The 17595-nt window shown below is 37.9% G+C and overlaps 1 protein-coding gene across 4 annotated transcripts in view; it reads left to right on the top strand.

The window, feature by feature from the left end:
* The first annotated feature begins 4262 nt into the window (after window positions 1-4262).
* The window catches only part of tafa1a (TAFA chemokine like family member 1a), a 44622-nt gene continuing 31289 nt past the window's right edge, over window positions 4263-17595 (top strand). For 2 of the 4 annotated variants that reach the window (XM_084098451.1, XM_084098449.1), the window contains exons 1-2: window positions 4270-4558; window positions 4969-5098. In XM_084098451.1, the coding sequence (XP_083954577.1) occupies window positions 4550-4558; window positions 4969-5098 (139 nt within the window). In that variant the 5' untranslated portion in view covers window positions 4270-4549. Of the gene's footprint in view, window positions 4559-4968; window positions 5099-17595 lie in introns of all 4 variants that reach the window. The other 2 variants (XM_084098452.1, XM_084098450.1) reach the window with 2 other exon arrangements.

Below are 17595 nucleotides of genomic sequence, written 5' to 3'. Positions count from 1 at the left end.
AGAGAGATTTGTGCTCATGAGATAATGAGTTTCAATCTAATTCCATTGCATACAGAAATATTCTCATACGACTGACGTTTAATTCTCCCACTGGCGGCGGAGGTATTGACATACGCATTTCCTTTGATTTCCCTTTTGTTAAAATCCACATCAATCACACCCCAAAAGGTGTAAATATTTAAAAGTTTCAAGGCGCTCATTATGAAAAGCCTGCTTTATCAGCACTATAGCACATTTCTGTTTCTCTCTCTCTCTCTCTCTCTCTCTCTCTCACACAACACCATTTTTTCCTCTGGGATTTGTCTTACATGGTCCCTTGGTTTTGCTGAAATGTCTTTATTTCAGTGTTACCCAAAGAATAACATCTTGATTCTGACTCCCCTTGGCAATATGCTTCGTCTCTCTAAACACACCTCATAGATTGAGGGTAACAAGGGAATCAGGAGAGATGCTGATGCTGGACTATTTCACCAGGTTTATCTTCCTAAAATCACTGAAGTGCTTCTCTCAGAATAAAGCTTCATAAAAATATCACAAGCAATTCAAAAGTCCAGAGATTTTAGAACATACAGAAGTTTAGATTTTTTTTTAAATGTATTTCATTAGTTAGTTCATTCTAATAAAGCTTCTTTTTTTTAATTAAACAAGATTTTGAAATGCAATTTAATCCATTCATTTAATCATAAAATTCATAGCATAAAAATATTTTTTTTCCTATAATTCCTGATAAACACCTCATACAGTGTTGATGACACAAACCCAAACAAAAACACACACCTTTTGTGTGATATCAAACCGATGCTATAGCACATACATAATGGAATTTTTAGCATGAGAGCAATTTAGCAATTGCTACATGAGATCCTTAAAAATTCACTGCAAGAAAGTATTCCCTAAAATTCTGCTCAAACCTCTCTTACCTCTGTGAACCTTTTTACATATTTAAAACACACACACATATATACATACATACATACATACATACATACATACATACATACATACATACATACATACATACATACATACATACATACATACATACATACATACATACATACATACATACATACATACAACATGTTTTGTTTCTTTGGGTTTTACCATTTTGTTTTAATTTGCTTACAAATTCTACCACAAAACACACACAATGTGCAAAATGTTACGCATCTCTTGCAAAAGCAAAAACTTTATTCAAAACTTTTGAATTTACAGTAAATTTCACTGATTTTGACAGATTGTAAGTGAATACAGTAATATTGGCTAAATGAATTTGCACCAAAAAAAGGGCAAATTCTGTACACAAGTGTTAATGTCCTTGGTTTAAATGTTTAGTGAGTTAGAGCTGTTTTAAATAATTAAATGTTCCAGGGAATAATGAATGGAATAATGAAAAATAAAACATTTTTATTCAGATTCTGAAAGGTGTTGAACATTCCTTGGTGGTAAGCACCCAAATTATTTAAAGGGGCATTCCACCCATAGGAACATTGTTTTTTATTGAAAGTGGGTCATATATGTAGTCGAAATGTAAAATAAATTTTGAATTTGGTGCCTTCGTGACCAAGGAAAGACAAAAAATAACTTCAGGACGCATTTGTATGAAAGACAACAACTCCCACAATGCACCACATTGCACAGCTCCGCAAGCCACTCCCACTAATCCAGAACAGCGCATATCTGCATATAAGAGAATTCACTCTTCCGTCTACAAGGCTAGCTACCACCAGAGCTTGAAATTCATTTCACACAAAATGTCTAGTTAGTTGGCGAACTCATTAGTGCATTACTCCTCATTTGTATTTCTTTCGAAAAGGTGAATTATTGCATGGTACCTGGATGTTCAGTCAGAACATATGCGGTGCGAAACTAGGATAGTTCACAACACAAACGTCCGTGTCCTCGTCTGATTCAGAGATTTCGTCCAGGCGAAATTGTCATCGTTGAAATTCTTTGCCGCAGACGGACTCTATCTCTGTGTTCGTAATTGCATAGTGAGATCACCGGCGCCACCAGTCCGCCCTAACTCGAGCCAGTCCGGGCTCCTCGTCCGCGGCAGGCAGGTCTTCTGCCTCGGCTGCTCTTCGCTATAATGCGGCTTGTAAAGGTAGCCACAAACACCTGATTCAAGCATCAGACTTCCGAAATCCTCTTCTTCTATATCATATTGAGTACTCTCCTCCGCTATTGTCATAACTTTACATCTGTCTCCACAGCGCCTGTTAGCTTAGCTTCAAACAAGATGGAGGATATTGCTTTCAGTTTCAGAGAGTAAAGTCCCACCCACTGATCTGTAATAGGTCTGTAGCGTGAGCGGGTCCCGCCCCTGGGAAAGATGAGGAACTAGTGCTTGTAGTCTCAACAGAAATCCCCCCCTCTTACACTTCCTCCGACAATGACGCAAAATGACGATTTTTGCGTCATTGTGGGAGGAAGTGTAAGAGGTAAATAACGGATTTCTCCCGTCTCAGGGGAAAATGAGAGAGTGTTGCACGACCATTCAATAGTATGACTGGGTTTCTAACAATGCAAAGCTTAGTGCAAATGGGTGGAGTGTCCCTTTAAGAGACAGCTCTAAAACTCACTTCACAATTACGTCTGGTTTGGATGTAGTTGTACAAGGGCTTAAAAGGGAGAGAGTAACATTAAGACTTAGCACAAAATGAGCTTGTACTTGTCCAAAATCCGAACTCAAACTTTACAAGAAAAGCAAAGAAAACTCCAGTTGGCAGAGAGTGGCTGAAGGACTAAGTTCAGACAGCTTCAGGAGTCCTGGTTTAGCAGATCTACTCCCTAAAGTGAGAGGGTGTATAGAGCTGTTGCTCTTGAGCAGACAAACTCCACTCAGAGAAGCACTGTTTTTTGGGGGTTTTTTGTAGATACCTGTTATACAGAAGGACTGCAATGACTAGTGTTTAGTGGGAGGGATATCAGGTTCACAGCAGCCAGCAGGTGGAAGAGAGCCGGCCTGGAAGGGAGTCAGTAGGAAGGCTGAGTGGGATTTCTCCAAGGTAGTGATGGTTTCCAGCAATTTCACAACACATAACCATGGTCTGAAGGTCTGCTTTACAAACGTATAAAGGAGCATCAAATCCCATTACAGGCAACCCAAGGTGGTAAAGCTTAAGATACTGTAAGTAAGTTCTCTTTTAAAGCAACTTGGAGCTTATTCGATCCATAGTTGATAAAACATAATTTTGATGTAATTTGTTGATTTGTAATTTAACATTTTATTGGCAATATATATAAGCTATACATATGTGCATACATACTGTATAAAATGTATAACATTTTATGTTAAATATAATTACATAGAAATGTATGCAAGTTTTCATTAATACTAAAAAAAATCTTGTAGTTTTACTGCTGTTTGCAATTATAACCAATTAAAACCAAACGATTTACCATGTAAAATATTTCAGACACTGTCTACAGGACAAATACCATCCAATTTTGTGCATGCTTTCATATATTTATTCAAGATAATTTAAGATGTCTTTCAAATAAATGAGGCCACATCCAAAACAACTCCTTTTTCTAATCTCAAAGTTCAAATGATTTTGAACATTATTGACAATGAGACTTTTTTTCCATGCTAATTTTTGCATTTCATGCTTGACCCTGTAAAAACAACTAATTTATTATTATTTATTTTTTTATTCTCATTTTCTGTCAAGTCTTTTGTCTGTAGCCTAGTTTGGTTGAATAAAAAAAACAACAACAACAAAAAAAACAGTAAAAGTTATTGTTGTGCTTAAGCAATTTATCAGTGACAAGCAAGTGACTCCAGGTCTGTCAAGGTCTGGGGCTCAATTACAAGCTGAGGAAAAGGGCTTAAAAACTGGCGAGTTCCTGAGATCACAACCACAATCTGTTTGCAAGTTGAGCGAAAAATATCGAACCCTCAGCTACTCAAGGGGGATTTATGTTGCTCTAAAAACGTTTCTTAAAAATGTCAGTTCAACATCACCCATTGGAACGTTATACTACGATACAAATGCCCGGCATCATTTCCCAGTTTCAGGCGGCTGTTAGATCAAGGCAGGTTTTAGATGAGAGATCACATACAGCTTGGAGCTAGGAGCTCTCGGTTATCGGGAAAAATTATTACGTGCAAAGGAGGGAGAAAGAGAAAGATTGAGCGAGGGACTAAGAGAAAGAGACAGAGAGAAAGTGTGTGAGGGAGAAAGAGATGAAATGGGAGAGTGACACGAGAGAGAGAGAGAGAGGGAGGGGGGATGGAGGAAGAGAGAGAGAGTACCGCCCTTCAGTTGTGTTTAAATGTGAAGCGGAAAATCATCTCTGTGGCTCAGGGGAATGAAGAGGCGATTCTAGTGTTAGAGCGGGTTTGCCGTGTTTTAGATCATAGCGCTCTCTCTCTTTCGCTCTTTGTTTGTCCTGCAGTGTCCCTGATTTCAGCTTCAGGCTTCAAAGTGAGAAGAACTGAGAGTTTCTACAAGACAACAATACCTGGACCCGGGAATATCTAGACACCTCGCAATGGATGGATTGAGGACAAAGTATTGAGTTCTCCTACGACTGTCCCTGAATGACACAGGTACAGTAGAACAAGCTTTGTTTTGCTCTTTGCATCTGATTCAGTAGTAATTATTAAGAAAAAATAAATATAACATGTTTTTAACTTGATGCATGGAAAATGTTTTTTTTTCTCTCTGTGAAAAAAAGAGTGCACTGAAAGATCAGCATGAATATCTTGAGCTGGTCTCGCATTCAGTGATCATTATAGCCTTCTGGAAGCATATGCCGTGAGACTGAATGCCTGGCTCTTTTCATAAGTTCTCCAGACATTTTTATAGTTCTATAGTGTGACATTTAATTTCAGTTCATGCTATCTGAAGAAAATGTGACTGCTTAGTCACAACTCCTATTTAATAATATAAATAGACATTGGAGACATTAGGAAGAAATCAAGACGTTACTGACCGCTCGCTCTCTGTCTATCTTCAGAGGAGTGTTGGGATGTCGTGGCTGGTGTGGGTGTGGGTCAGTGTGACAGTCCTGCTGATGTGTGAGGCCACTTTCTACGAGACCATCCAGCAGCACCTGGCCCCTCCTGGAACCAACATACAGATCCTCGGTGAGTCCTTCCTTCTGTCCAGCTCCTGCTTCATCGTCCACTCTGACTTTTCTTCGTGTAATCTCTGTGAAAGGTTCAGGAATGCATTTATCAGGGTGGGCTGCACCATAAAGGATTAAACTAAGTTTTATCTACTACTTCAGATGCATCACACTCAGGGGAAGATCTACCGGGACGGCAACTGCAACCCTAACAAAAAGCACTGCCACCCCAGAGTTATCCCGGTATAAAACAAAAATGTATGCAGTGTTTCTTGTATAGCTTTTCAGCAGTTGTGCGTCCATGTCCATAAAGACAATGCACTGTAAAATAAGAGAGGCTGCTCACTGCAGAGCCAATGGGTGGAGCTTGATGTTCAGCCCCCCCTCTCTGGATGCAATGGGTGGAGCTAAAAGGTCCAACCACACCCTATAACCCTACCAATAACCCGATCCCTAAACATTACTAGGTTAAGCTCCACCCATTAGACCCACAGAGGTGGAGCTGGATGTCATTTGACTCTTCAGTGAGCACCGCTTGAAAAATAATGACAAGAAAACACGTCTTTCCATAAATTGTGCTTTCTTGGTTCTTTATGAGTTCTTGGTTTTTCCATTTGTTTGTCAATCGGAAAATGACTGCTTCTTGGCTAACTCAAAGGTCCTCTGAGAAATGTAATCTCATCTGGATATGCTATGTCCGGGATTCCGTATTGTTTGGCGAGTTAATTTTCCGACCGCCCGCTCCACTTTCATTGTGGATATAGACATTTTTGCCATCTAACAAAAAACATTTAATGAAATCAATAGGAAGATCCTGAACACGGAAACTGATAGCAGAGTTATTAGGTTAGGTAAGAATCTAATCTTAATTAACGAGATTGAAAAGTTTGAAAGATAAATGTATGTTGGCTTGTTTTAAAGCTAACTTAAAGTCTTAAAATAATTTGATGTTGGGTCAGAACTGATAGATGTTCTGGGTGCTAAGGTGTTGCTAGGTGGTTGCTACAATATTCTGGGTGGTTGCTAGGCTCTTGCTATACAGCTGATGGGATGTTGCTAGTAGCTACAGTATATTGTTGAGCATCCATAACATCCACATACAGGCATTTCCACAGAAACTCTAACATTGTTTGCAAAACTGATCCAGTCTCAGTGCTTTGATATTTTTTACTCTTAAAGGAACACGCCAACTTTTTGGGACTCTAACCACCTTTGCCACCCTTTATAGATCCATCCCCTGATCACACATTAAATCCTTGAAAAATAAACAAGGGTACTTTTATACCATAATGTTCTGCTTGGTTTCAGCTTGTCCTTGTCCTTATACTTTAAATATAGCTGCTCTAGTACTTTAAACTTACATTTAAATTTTTAAATGGTTTAATGGTTAGTTCACTTAAAAATGAAAATTCTGTTATCGTTTACTCACCCTCATGTTGTTCCAAACAAATAAGACTTTTGTTCAACTTCATAACAAGTGAAAATATGTTTAATATTATCTATACTTTTAATATTATTATATTATTACAATACCACCCCTAATCTGCACGTTTCCACACGTGTCCACCCACGGCGCAGTGTAACCAGTTCTAACGCAATGGCAAAAGTACGAGCAAAGCATGCAAATTGCAAACTGTTCTGTATTGGCTGCAAAGACGAGCACAGAACATTATTTGACCAAAAAATGTCACAGTCTTATCAAGACCTCAGGGAACTGTGTCAACTTGTGTAAAATTTAAACATGACAGTACATGCAAGTCGATGAGATGAATCAATGTAACTCCACAACAACTATACATGTATCCACTAACCATTCAGAAACATCCAGGCAGTCTAAAAGTTGCAACCTCTTCCTGAGTCTCTCCATAAGGCTTCACTCCGCTACTGGTGGTTATTTCTGAGATTTTAGATGAATGAAATTCGCGTTTGTTATTGCCGGAGTTAGTATCCGAAGCTGAATCGACCGTCTTCTGAACGGAGGCAGGGAAAAGCAGCTCATTTGCATTTAAAGGGAACGCCCAAAAATGGGCAGCTTTGACAAGCTATAATAAATGATCTGGGTAGTATTTTGAGGTGAAATTTCACAGACACATTCTGGGGACACCAAAGATTTATATTACAGCTTGTGAAAAGGGGCATAATATGTCACCTTTAAAAACAGTGACAACATCCTTGCTGAGTAATATAATGTAGCGATTTAGTAGCGAAGCTAATTTCTTAATAAAAGTTGCGGTGCAGTGTTGATAAGATTGTGCTCCAATGTAAGCTGCGCATTATAATATAATATAATATAATATAATATAATATAATATAATATAATATAATATAATATAATATAATATAATCCTTATGTATATGACACTCAAAGAGTATTTGTATTTTAAGTTTTTTTTTTTTTGCTACTGTTTACTTACATTGGTTAATTCACCATGGTGGGCAATCAAAATTAATTGCAGGTGAAGGTTTTAACCAATGGTTTGTTTGGCAGTGTATTATTAAGTGGTGCAAAACAACTTCAGCAAATCCTTTGCTTAATTTAATTCTCATTGCATACAACTAAGATTCAGGAAAGTAGACACAGGGGATGGATTGCTAGCACAGAGCTTCTCGGCATAATGTTGCTGCAGGACCCAGATTTGGGCATTTATCAAGTGGCAACCCAACACAGTACCAGAATTGCTTTGATAGTTTCAGGCTCACGGTAGCCAATATTTCACTGCACACAACACATTGTGGTCAGTATTTAATGAAGTCTGGGTCATTCTTTTTTTAAGTTTGCATAATTTTGTTCATGCTTTTTGAGTGGGGCCATGTCAAGAAACCGCTTAATTTGGCTAGCTTTTACCTACTGTTAATGTAAGATATATTTGCACCAAAATACCGCAGTTTTATAGGAGACATATTTTGACAACAACAACAAAAGCAGCATGTATTTCATCCCTAAAAGAAAAAGTCTGTTACTGTACTATGTGTGCACTATTATCTGGTTAGTTGTATTTTTTATTTCAATTTGACATTGCCTTTTTATTATTTTATCCCTATCAGGACTATTTTGTTGCTTTTTAAAGTCATGAGTACAAATGAGGTTTTATCTAAAACAAACCATATTTGCATATAGAGGAATGTAGGAACGAACAATAAAGTGCCCATCACAGTAGAAATCACAGTCTCACTTTCACAGATTAGGTCAAGAGGATATGAGACATTTTTATCAGAATGTAAATCTATTACGAAATCCTGTTTATCTAATATCTTGACAGTCTGGGGTGGTTTAAAGGTTCACCTCAATTGAAAGCACGAAGGCTTCTTGTAACCTCACACCTTCAAATGCGAGGGCAAAAAGCAATTCGAGATCGTACCACTTACCTTAACTAATCTTGCTAGAGGCACTTTACTGGGATTGGATCCTGAATTGGAATTGATTTTATTGTACAGACTTTAGAACAATTATAGAGGTACATGCTATTCTTGATTCAAAGCAGCACATCAGTGGAGTTTTGCCACCATTGACAATAAATGCTTTGACTATTTAGATTTGACCGATTTAGCTTCAATGCCATTCAGAGCATAGATAGAGCAATGTTAGTAAAGCTAGTCCTGACTAAATAATTGAGCTCCAGCTGAGAGTCTTATCAGAGAACAAGTGTATTTCTTAAATCACGTTCATCCTAAATGGAGGGCTATATTGTGGCCCACTGAGTGCTCGGGGGATTCCATTACCCCCAAATCTGAGTATCAAAGCAGATCAACAAAATGCACAGATTGGGCTTTTATGAGCTTTGGTGACGTTGCTAGAAATTCACATTTGTTGCTGGATGGAATGAATGGATAGAGATTACGTTTCAGTGTCCATATGTTCTCTCAAAAGATGAAAAATTCTGAAGCATTTCGATGTTTCTTGACTGCAGTATGAAAGCAGTATAGAATATTTTTTATTAAAAGCCCCCATTCTGCTTCAAAATGATTATTTCTTCAAAAGATATCATAATTTATGGTTATATTTTCTGCTTGGTTTACAGAGGTTGGAATTTGAGATATCACCGTTTTCCAAAACCACCGCTTCACAGCCATTTTCTTTTATCGCTTCTCTTTTCATTTTCCTGTATGAAAAACACAAACAACCAGCACCAATAGTAGCTCTAGGATGCATTTGCATGTTGTAAAAATGTCAGGCTCAGCAAACATTCTGTCAAACTGTCAATCACGTAAGAAAAACAGTTTAAAGGCCAGCCAAACTGACAACATCTGCTCTGCTTTCAAACCTTGTGATTATGTGGAAATTCATTAATGTAATGACAACTGTGTCCTGTAACCGTAGTGCTTTTTCAAGTAAGGGTGAGATTGTGGCTTTGGAGAGGGTGGGAGTGTGTGCATGTGTGTTGTATTAGAAAGAGATATTTGTATAAGTATCGAGTGCTTTGAGGCTGGTGGATTGTCCTGAGTATCAGGGTTGACAGGTTATGAATAGTTGCGGCACCTTTGCTTTCGCTGAAAACATCAATGTGACTAGAGAGAGACCAAAATGTAGGAAATGGTGTTGTTCTGAAACTGATTAATTGAGTTGCATCCATTACAAAGATGTTTTTTATCCTTATTGAGAATTTTAAGTTTGTATTTGAATTTCAAAAAGAGGTTGAGGTTTATAAGAGCATATGTTTGATTTATGCAGTATTGATTATTATGCAGTATAAACTGCACATATTAATGTGCCAAGATACTATGGCACATGGCAACTGCAAACAGTCTATAGTTAGAAAAATGAACTAAATTTAAGCAATAAGATTTGAGAAGATATACAATATTGATTTTTTTTTTTACAAAAAATCATGGTCACAGCTAAAGGATGAATACGGTGCATCCCTACTAACAGGGTCAGAAATCAACTTTTACATGTTTTTGACCTTTTTAAATGTATCTGTGTTGTCTTTCATGCCAAATACTTATATTTAACTAATTACTTCAATCAACCATGATACTATAGACTGTTAACAAAAAATTACCATGAAGCACAGTTTCTTGTAGCTTATTGCTTTAATAAATTGAATGCAACCTTTTAAAGGCTGAATAGAAATGATCTAACAATTATAAAAATTCCACATGAAAAGCATTTCAGCAAAACACCAAGCAATCTGAATTATTGTAGCTATATGCATTGAAACACCATGCCCATAGTGTTTTAATTTGACTACGTGATGTCTGTACATCAGCTGCTCTGTGGGCTCAAGGGTCCTGACTTACTTGCTGCTGAGATGCAAATCAGTGATTATATGTATTTCAAATATAGAGATGGGTGAGAAGCGAGGGACGGAGAGTGAAAGACAGATGGAGAGACAGACATGTAGAGAGAGGAACATGTAGCACTTCTCACAGATGTGCTGCCGGCTGTTCTTGCTTGCTCTTAGACAGACAGATGAGGATGGGTGATTCATGAGACCAGGTCTTTAGTCAGCACTGACAGCTGCAACAGAACTAAGCAAATTGTGTTTGTCATGCTTGCATAGCTGCCATGTTTTAGTGTTACGAGTCTGAACTCTCCAGATGTAGAAAATAACCCATCTCTAACAAACCGAGACCTGAACCAACCCTTTAAACTCCATGCAACCAAATACACACACAGTTTCTCGGGGCCCTGGGAGAACATCACTAAGGCCAAAGACATGTAGGCTATTATAAAAACATTCACACCGGAATCGACCTGAGTAGATCAGAGATTAAAGTGCAAGTGTTAATAGTGGATTGGCGGCTAACTGTATTATGTTGAAAATAACAGCAGTCTAATCTGATAACTGCAGTTCTGCTGCCTCTTTACTTTAACAGCAATACAACTGTGACTTACTGTATGAACACCTCGCTGTGGTTTTAGAGGGCAGATATCATATCAATCTTGCTGAGTTTCTGGGAAATATAGATTGTCTGTCAGATTCACTTTACTTGTTAGCTCATTGATCAATGCGTCTCTTGCTGGACATGTGAAAATGCATGACACACGCCTATATGTATCAACATGCACCCGGGCATAGTCACATAAGGAATCAGATGTACTTCACGCCACATCTCCATTCATAAGAGCAAGAACAAATTTCCTTGAAAGGACTGCATGCTTTTACCAATGTTAGGAATGGTTGGATCGATTGGTCGATTTTCAAATGGAAAAGCTTGATCTTAAAAAAGAAAATATGAAAAAAGGACAGTTAAATTGAATAATTATAAATATTAACAAGGTTTATTTTAGTAAAAAGAAGCATGAAGAATGGAGACATCTGCAGAGCTACAGTGTTTAATAAAACACGCAATGCAAATATTTCATTATATTACAGTAGATCTTTCACCAGAGCCTGATTCTTTTTAAGGGGCTTTTAAAATGGAAATGATCATGTATAGTTTTTGCTGCTGACTTCCCAGCTCAGGAAGAAGGGTTTGGGACAGTGTGCTGCCATCAGCCAATCAGTGTGATCATGACATAATTTTCCTCTCGGCTCTACAGTCATTAGTCACATGCCTTTTAAGTTGAGTTAATTGGCTCAAATCAACCTGGCAGCAGAGCTCAGCACCCATGAAGATGGCAGCCTCCAGGTCACGTTCTTCCAGACCTGGCCCTACGCCAGCCCAGCAATTGCCACTGAGATGAATGGGAATTCTAACGAATCGCTCTCTCCAGGTATTATATAGACCTCCTCGTTTGCAATTGCAAACAAACAAATACGCCAAACCCTAACTCATGCTGTTTTAACTTTGGCAACAGTTTAATGCGCTCATTGCTGGAGATCAGGCAATATTTCCAATCCTTCCCAGGCTATAAAAAAGACATGCCCAGATCCCTTTGTATCAAAGCGTCATCTGGTTTCTGCTCTTCCATTAGAGTTTCTCTGGAGGAAATTTCCAGGAGGGCTCAATAAAGCTCAATAACAGAGGTGACGTTGGATGCCGGTTCTCCATCTGCAGCTCTAGGCTGCCGAAGCCGCCCGAAGACTTCCTCACAAAGTGCCTCTGACAGAATCAGGGCTCGACTGCGGCACGGCATCCTGCGTGTCCTTCTTTGTATTAAATATATCTCAGCAGCATAAGAGAGAAGACAGTCATCTGTGATAATTCCCCCCACACGCACCGACGCATGCAGGCCATGGATGTAGCTACATTCAAAACAAACATGGAATGTGTTTTTCATCTGCTTCAAAACAAAGGTTATCTTCCTGCACGTACGCCAGCACACACTGACAGTTTAATAGCCTTATATAATGCAGTTCCTAAAGGCACATTATTTTAGCAGAGACGTTCCGTCCATCTCTCCCGCTTCCATCCAATCTTCCTGACAGTGCCAGCTCGCCTGTAGGAACAATGGGAGAGTCGTACAGCTTCAGCCCCTGGGCTGTCCTCCATCTGCTCTCTGTCACACTTCCGCTCACTCTCTCCATCTCTCTCTCTGCTTCAGACAGCGGTTCTATGAATGCCAATCTCACAATACCTGAAGCCACCAGACACATACAACCACATATTACCTCTGAAATCCTCCCTTGCCACAGCATGGAAGTCCTATATATACTTTATTACACAAACCTTATGAGTTTTACTAGACATGTGACATCTACTGAGGTTCCTGAACAAAGAGACAGATTTGTATTTCTTTTTCTTTTATCTTAAATCACAAAACTGTTACCCATTATTGCCTCTCTCATAATTTCAAGTCTTTAAACTTAAACTGTCAAACCAAAAATGATATAGGCCTATACTATAACTGACATTTCATACCGATTCTCAATATCAACAATATGGTGCCTATAAAAAAGTATTTACCCGCTTGGGAGTGCTCATGTTTTATCATTTAACACTGACACACAGACAATTTGGTTTTTACTAATGACAGAGTGATTCATAGAAAAAAATGTCTGTCATGTCAATGTAAGTTCTAGCCTGGTTAAAACCAGACCATTCTCAGTAGTAACTGAGTTATGGTCTGGCAAAGCTTCATTAATAACTCATTTCCAAAGGGGCGTCACCAACGGACGTCGCTCAAATGCCTCTGGGCGCAATTGGATAGACCTAAAACCAATCAGAGCGATCGTCATCGTGTAAAGCCCTCCCCAACGTTTCTGATTGGTGCCGCGATTTCGACGGATTAGAAATGGGCTTGAATGAGCTCTTTGCCAGACTACTTGCAGAGCAAATCTAAATTTGCCGGAAGTTGTCTGGGTTTTCCCAGGCTATGTAAGTTCTACAAATTGGTCAAAATTAATTAGTTATTGAACACAAAATAAATATTCACCACTTTTTTGTGTTTTTTTACAGCACTGAACCACAGAATATTTATTTAGGCTTTTATGACACTTGAGAAACAGGATTGTTTTTCTTATATGTCAAAGGGAGAATTTCTACAAATTGGTCAGAAATAATTATCTGCAAAAGAAATTCACTCCCTTCCAGTCAAGTAATTAGTTAGATCCATCTCTTTCAGCACTTCCACTCTTGATTCTATGTGGATTTGGATCTGGCCACTGCAATTTCCCCTATTGTTCTTTTCACAAGTGTTCAAGTGAGGCTGCATGGAGACTGTGAGTAGAGTCTTATTCAAACCACTCATAAATTCTCAGTTGGGTTGAGATCTGGACTCTGACCAATCCAGGACATTATTGTCATTTTATGATTGGAATAATTATCTTGCTGGAATACAAATATATAAAACGTTGTGTCTTGCAGATTTGAGTCGGTTGTGAGTGAATTTAGGCATCACAACATTATAATGTGCAGTGTGAAAAATAAATATTATTTCTGAGATTTGCTAAATATTACATTTAACAGTGATATTAAGTGTTTTTAGCAATTAACTATCTAATATCAACCAAAACCAATAAAATAAAATAAAAATACCAATGATGATTTAAAAGGGATGAATACTTAAGAAATCAATTATTTAGTTTTTTTATTTTTTAAATTTACATTACTTGGAGATCATTTTTCATTTTATATTAAAGGAGAACTCCGGTCAATTTTAACATTGAGCTAATTTTTTTGTACATTTGGAGTGCTGTCAATATAGAGAACAACAACAAAAATCGTTGTTGCCTACACCGTGTTATCCTCTTTTTAAATTTGCACCCTGTTGACTTCAATGGGGCAAGTTTTAAACCTGCTTTTAGCCTCTTAACATCCTTGATGTGTCATTACAAGTGCACAGGTCATGTGAGTGATTCCTTCGGAGTGAACGCGTGTGACTCTGACTGCAGTAGATGTGAAAGATATGAATAAAAATGATGTTTATTACCTGTATTTACCATCCTGTTTTCGGTCGAAGTCCATAGTAATCGATTGTCGAGTTCATGCGCATTGGTTTAATACCAATAAGAACTCGACAATCGATTACTATGGACTTCAACCGAAAACAGGATGTAAATACAGGTATGTGTGCTGGCTGAATAAACATAATTTTTATTCATATCTTTCACATCTACTGCAGTCAGATTCACCCGTGTTCACTCTGAAGGAATCACTCACATGACCTGTGCACTTGTAATGACACATCAAGGATGTTAAGAGGCTAAAAGCAGGTTTAAAACGTGCCCCATTGAAGTCAACAGGGTGCAAATTTAAAAAGAGGATAACACGGTGTAGGCAACACCGATTTTTGTCGTTGTTCTCTGTATTGACAGCACTCCAAATGTACAAAAAAAATGAGCTCAATGTTAAAATTGACCGGAGTTCTCCTTTAAAGAGTCTTATAAAGAGTATTTTTCTGTTTATCATTAGCTAAAAAGTCAAATTAAGTCTACTGTGATTCAGTGCTGTGAAACAATAAAATAAAACATGAAACCAAGTGGTTGATATGGCAATATATGTTAAATCTGTCAAGAAGAGAGCCAAGAACTGACATAATTCAGCTGAAGTGTGAGCATTTCTACTTTATATCTGTATGCTGGGTCGTTACAGACTTTATCCCTGTCATCTCGTTCTAGTTGATGTTTTAATGCTCTCCAGATCTCCCATGATGCAATAAGAGTAAAGTGACATATCACCGATGTTGTCATGGCTACAAAATACTTATGATATGAAGCTGTTCTCCGTTTGATGATTTGTGGTTTCAAGGGGGATTTGCTGGGGTAATCAAAGTCTTCACAGCACAGTAAAACACTGATCTGCTCTATCCATTAATCTCCTCTAATTGATTTCATATCTTGCAAACGGCAGAAGTTTAATAGGCTTGTTTGTGCCATCAGTTTCAAAACAAACTATTTCTAGGGTGCAAGTGAGAAATCTATATTGCATATGAGCTCAGACTGATGTTCAGATATTCAGCAGGGAGGAACAGAAACTGCACTGGTGATGCATATCCAAACATTGCCCATATTGTTTTTTGTTGTGGGTTTAAATTTATTCTTACTGTGAAGCAAAATGACAGTTCCTGAATTTGAACAAATATAGACAGAGAAACAGACTCGAGCGTGGAGGACAGTCTAGTGCTTTCTCGCTTACAATTCAACTTTCATGCCAAGGAAAATTTCTGCATAATTTGTGTACATGGGAACAACCCATCAGTGTTTTGTGAATCATTTTCTGGGAATAGCTGTCGAGATTCAATAGTCTCAAGTCCAATAGATTCAAGTCCACCACGGCCTGAAGATGTGAACAGAATATTGCTGTTGCTGCTTTGTGTAACTGTGCTATTGAATGAAGATGAATTAGAATTTATCTATATTAATCTAGAATTCATCAGAATTATTTGTATTCATACATATATACACACACAAGGATGTCAGAGATGAAGAGGAGAAATCATTAAAAAATCTAGTGCAAGTGCAGTTCTTATAAATGTAATCTTTGTATTCATGCTGGTTTTATTCATTTATCAAACACAATCTTTAACAACAACAACAACAAAAAAGTCAAGTTAAATGTAATAAAATGTGTTCCTTACATCCTGAAAAAAGTTAATTGTACTCAACTTACATTGATCTTAATCATTATTTTCCAAAATGTTCAAACATATTTCATTCAACGTTTTTAAACAAACATAATGATTCAAAAATCAAGAATATCATCTTGGGGTTACTCCATTTGACCTGAACTAACTTTGCCTTTTCATAAAAAAAAAGATTTTACTAGAGTGAATTAAATGATCCCTGCGCATGAGAACGAACTAATTCACTAAAAATAAAACAGACTTTCCAATGTTACATGCTAGGAGAGAGGAGAACATTCTAGACCATTTCACTAGAACGAATCAGACTTTAAAACGGTACATATAAATAGAAATATTAGTTAAAGGGATAGTACTCCTAAAAATGAAAATTTGCTGTTAATTTACTCACCCTCATGTCATCCAAGATGTAGGTGTCTTTTTTCTTCAGTAGAAAAATAAAGAAGTTTTTAGCAGAAACCGTGGTCCTTGGTGATTCGTAAAATGCAAGTCAAGGGCCACCGACACTTATACCGGCAAAAAACATATACCGGCAAACAAAATTAATACCCATGGCTCCCGATGATACATTGAAGTCTTAAGAAGCAAAATGATCTGTCTGTGCAAGAAACTAAACCTTATTTACAACATTATTACCTGTAATCCACAGCCTTGTCAAACTGTCACAGCAGTCTAGAGTTTCCCGTTGCATTATGATGTATGTCCAGGAGCAAACTCATACGTGAGATGATGACACGTCACATTCACCACTATAGAAGTTTACCCCATTAGTGTTTTAATTCCACGTTAAAAACTAAATTTGTGAAAAGGGTATATTTTTTTATTATACGTACACATCTCTTTCTCCCGTGCAAGCTTATTATGGCACAGAAAGCTCATGACTGTCTACAGTCTACAGTCGTGAACGCGCTCAAGACAGTTTGACGAGGCTGTGAATTATAGGTTTTATAAATACTGTACAGTTTCTTGCACAGACTGATCGTTTCGCTTCATAAGACAAGGTATTGCCAGGTTTTGTTTTGCCTGTATGTTTTTTTGACTCTCATTGACGATAGCCGTAGACTTGCATTTTATGAACCATCAAGCACTACAGTTTCAGTTAAAAAAATCATCTTTACTGTTCAACTGAAGAAAAAAAATGACACCTAAATCTTTGATGGCCTGAGGGTGAGCAAATTTTCTTTTTTGGATGTACTATCCCTTTAAGTAGTTAAGTAGCTACTTTCAGTTAAATTCTAATGCCTGGTTCAGATTACACGATTTTTTTGTCTGTTATGATAGTCACTGTGTCAGATTACACGATTTTGACTCCTAAAAATCTGGTCATGTCGTGGACAAGAAACAAGTCAGACTACACGTTGTTTTCCGACCAGTCATCGCGAGCCGTTTCACACACTCATTCACTGGCACATACACACGCTCACTCACATAGCTACACGCACTCACTCACACACACACACCTGACACACACTCACACTCACACTCACTCGCACATACACACTCACTCACATACACGCACTCGCTCTCTCTCTCACACACAGTCACACTCTCCCTCACTCACTCACTCGCGCGCCGTCGTCGTCGTGGAGGACCATTAAAAAATTAAACAT

This window comes from Abramis brama, assembly GCF_963993115.1.
Source record: "Abramis brama genome assembly, chromosome: 22".
NCBI lineage: Eukaryota > Metazoa > Chordata > Actinopteri > Cypriniformes > Leuciscidae > Abramis > Abramis brama.
This window is presented reverse-complemented; position numbering and strand designations above follow the sequence as displayed.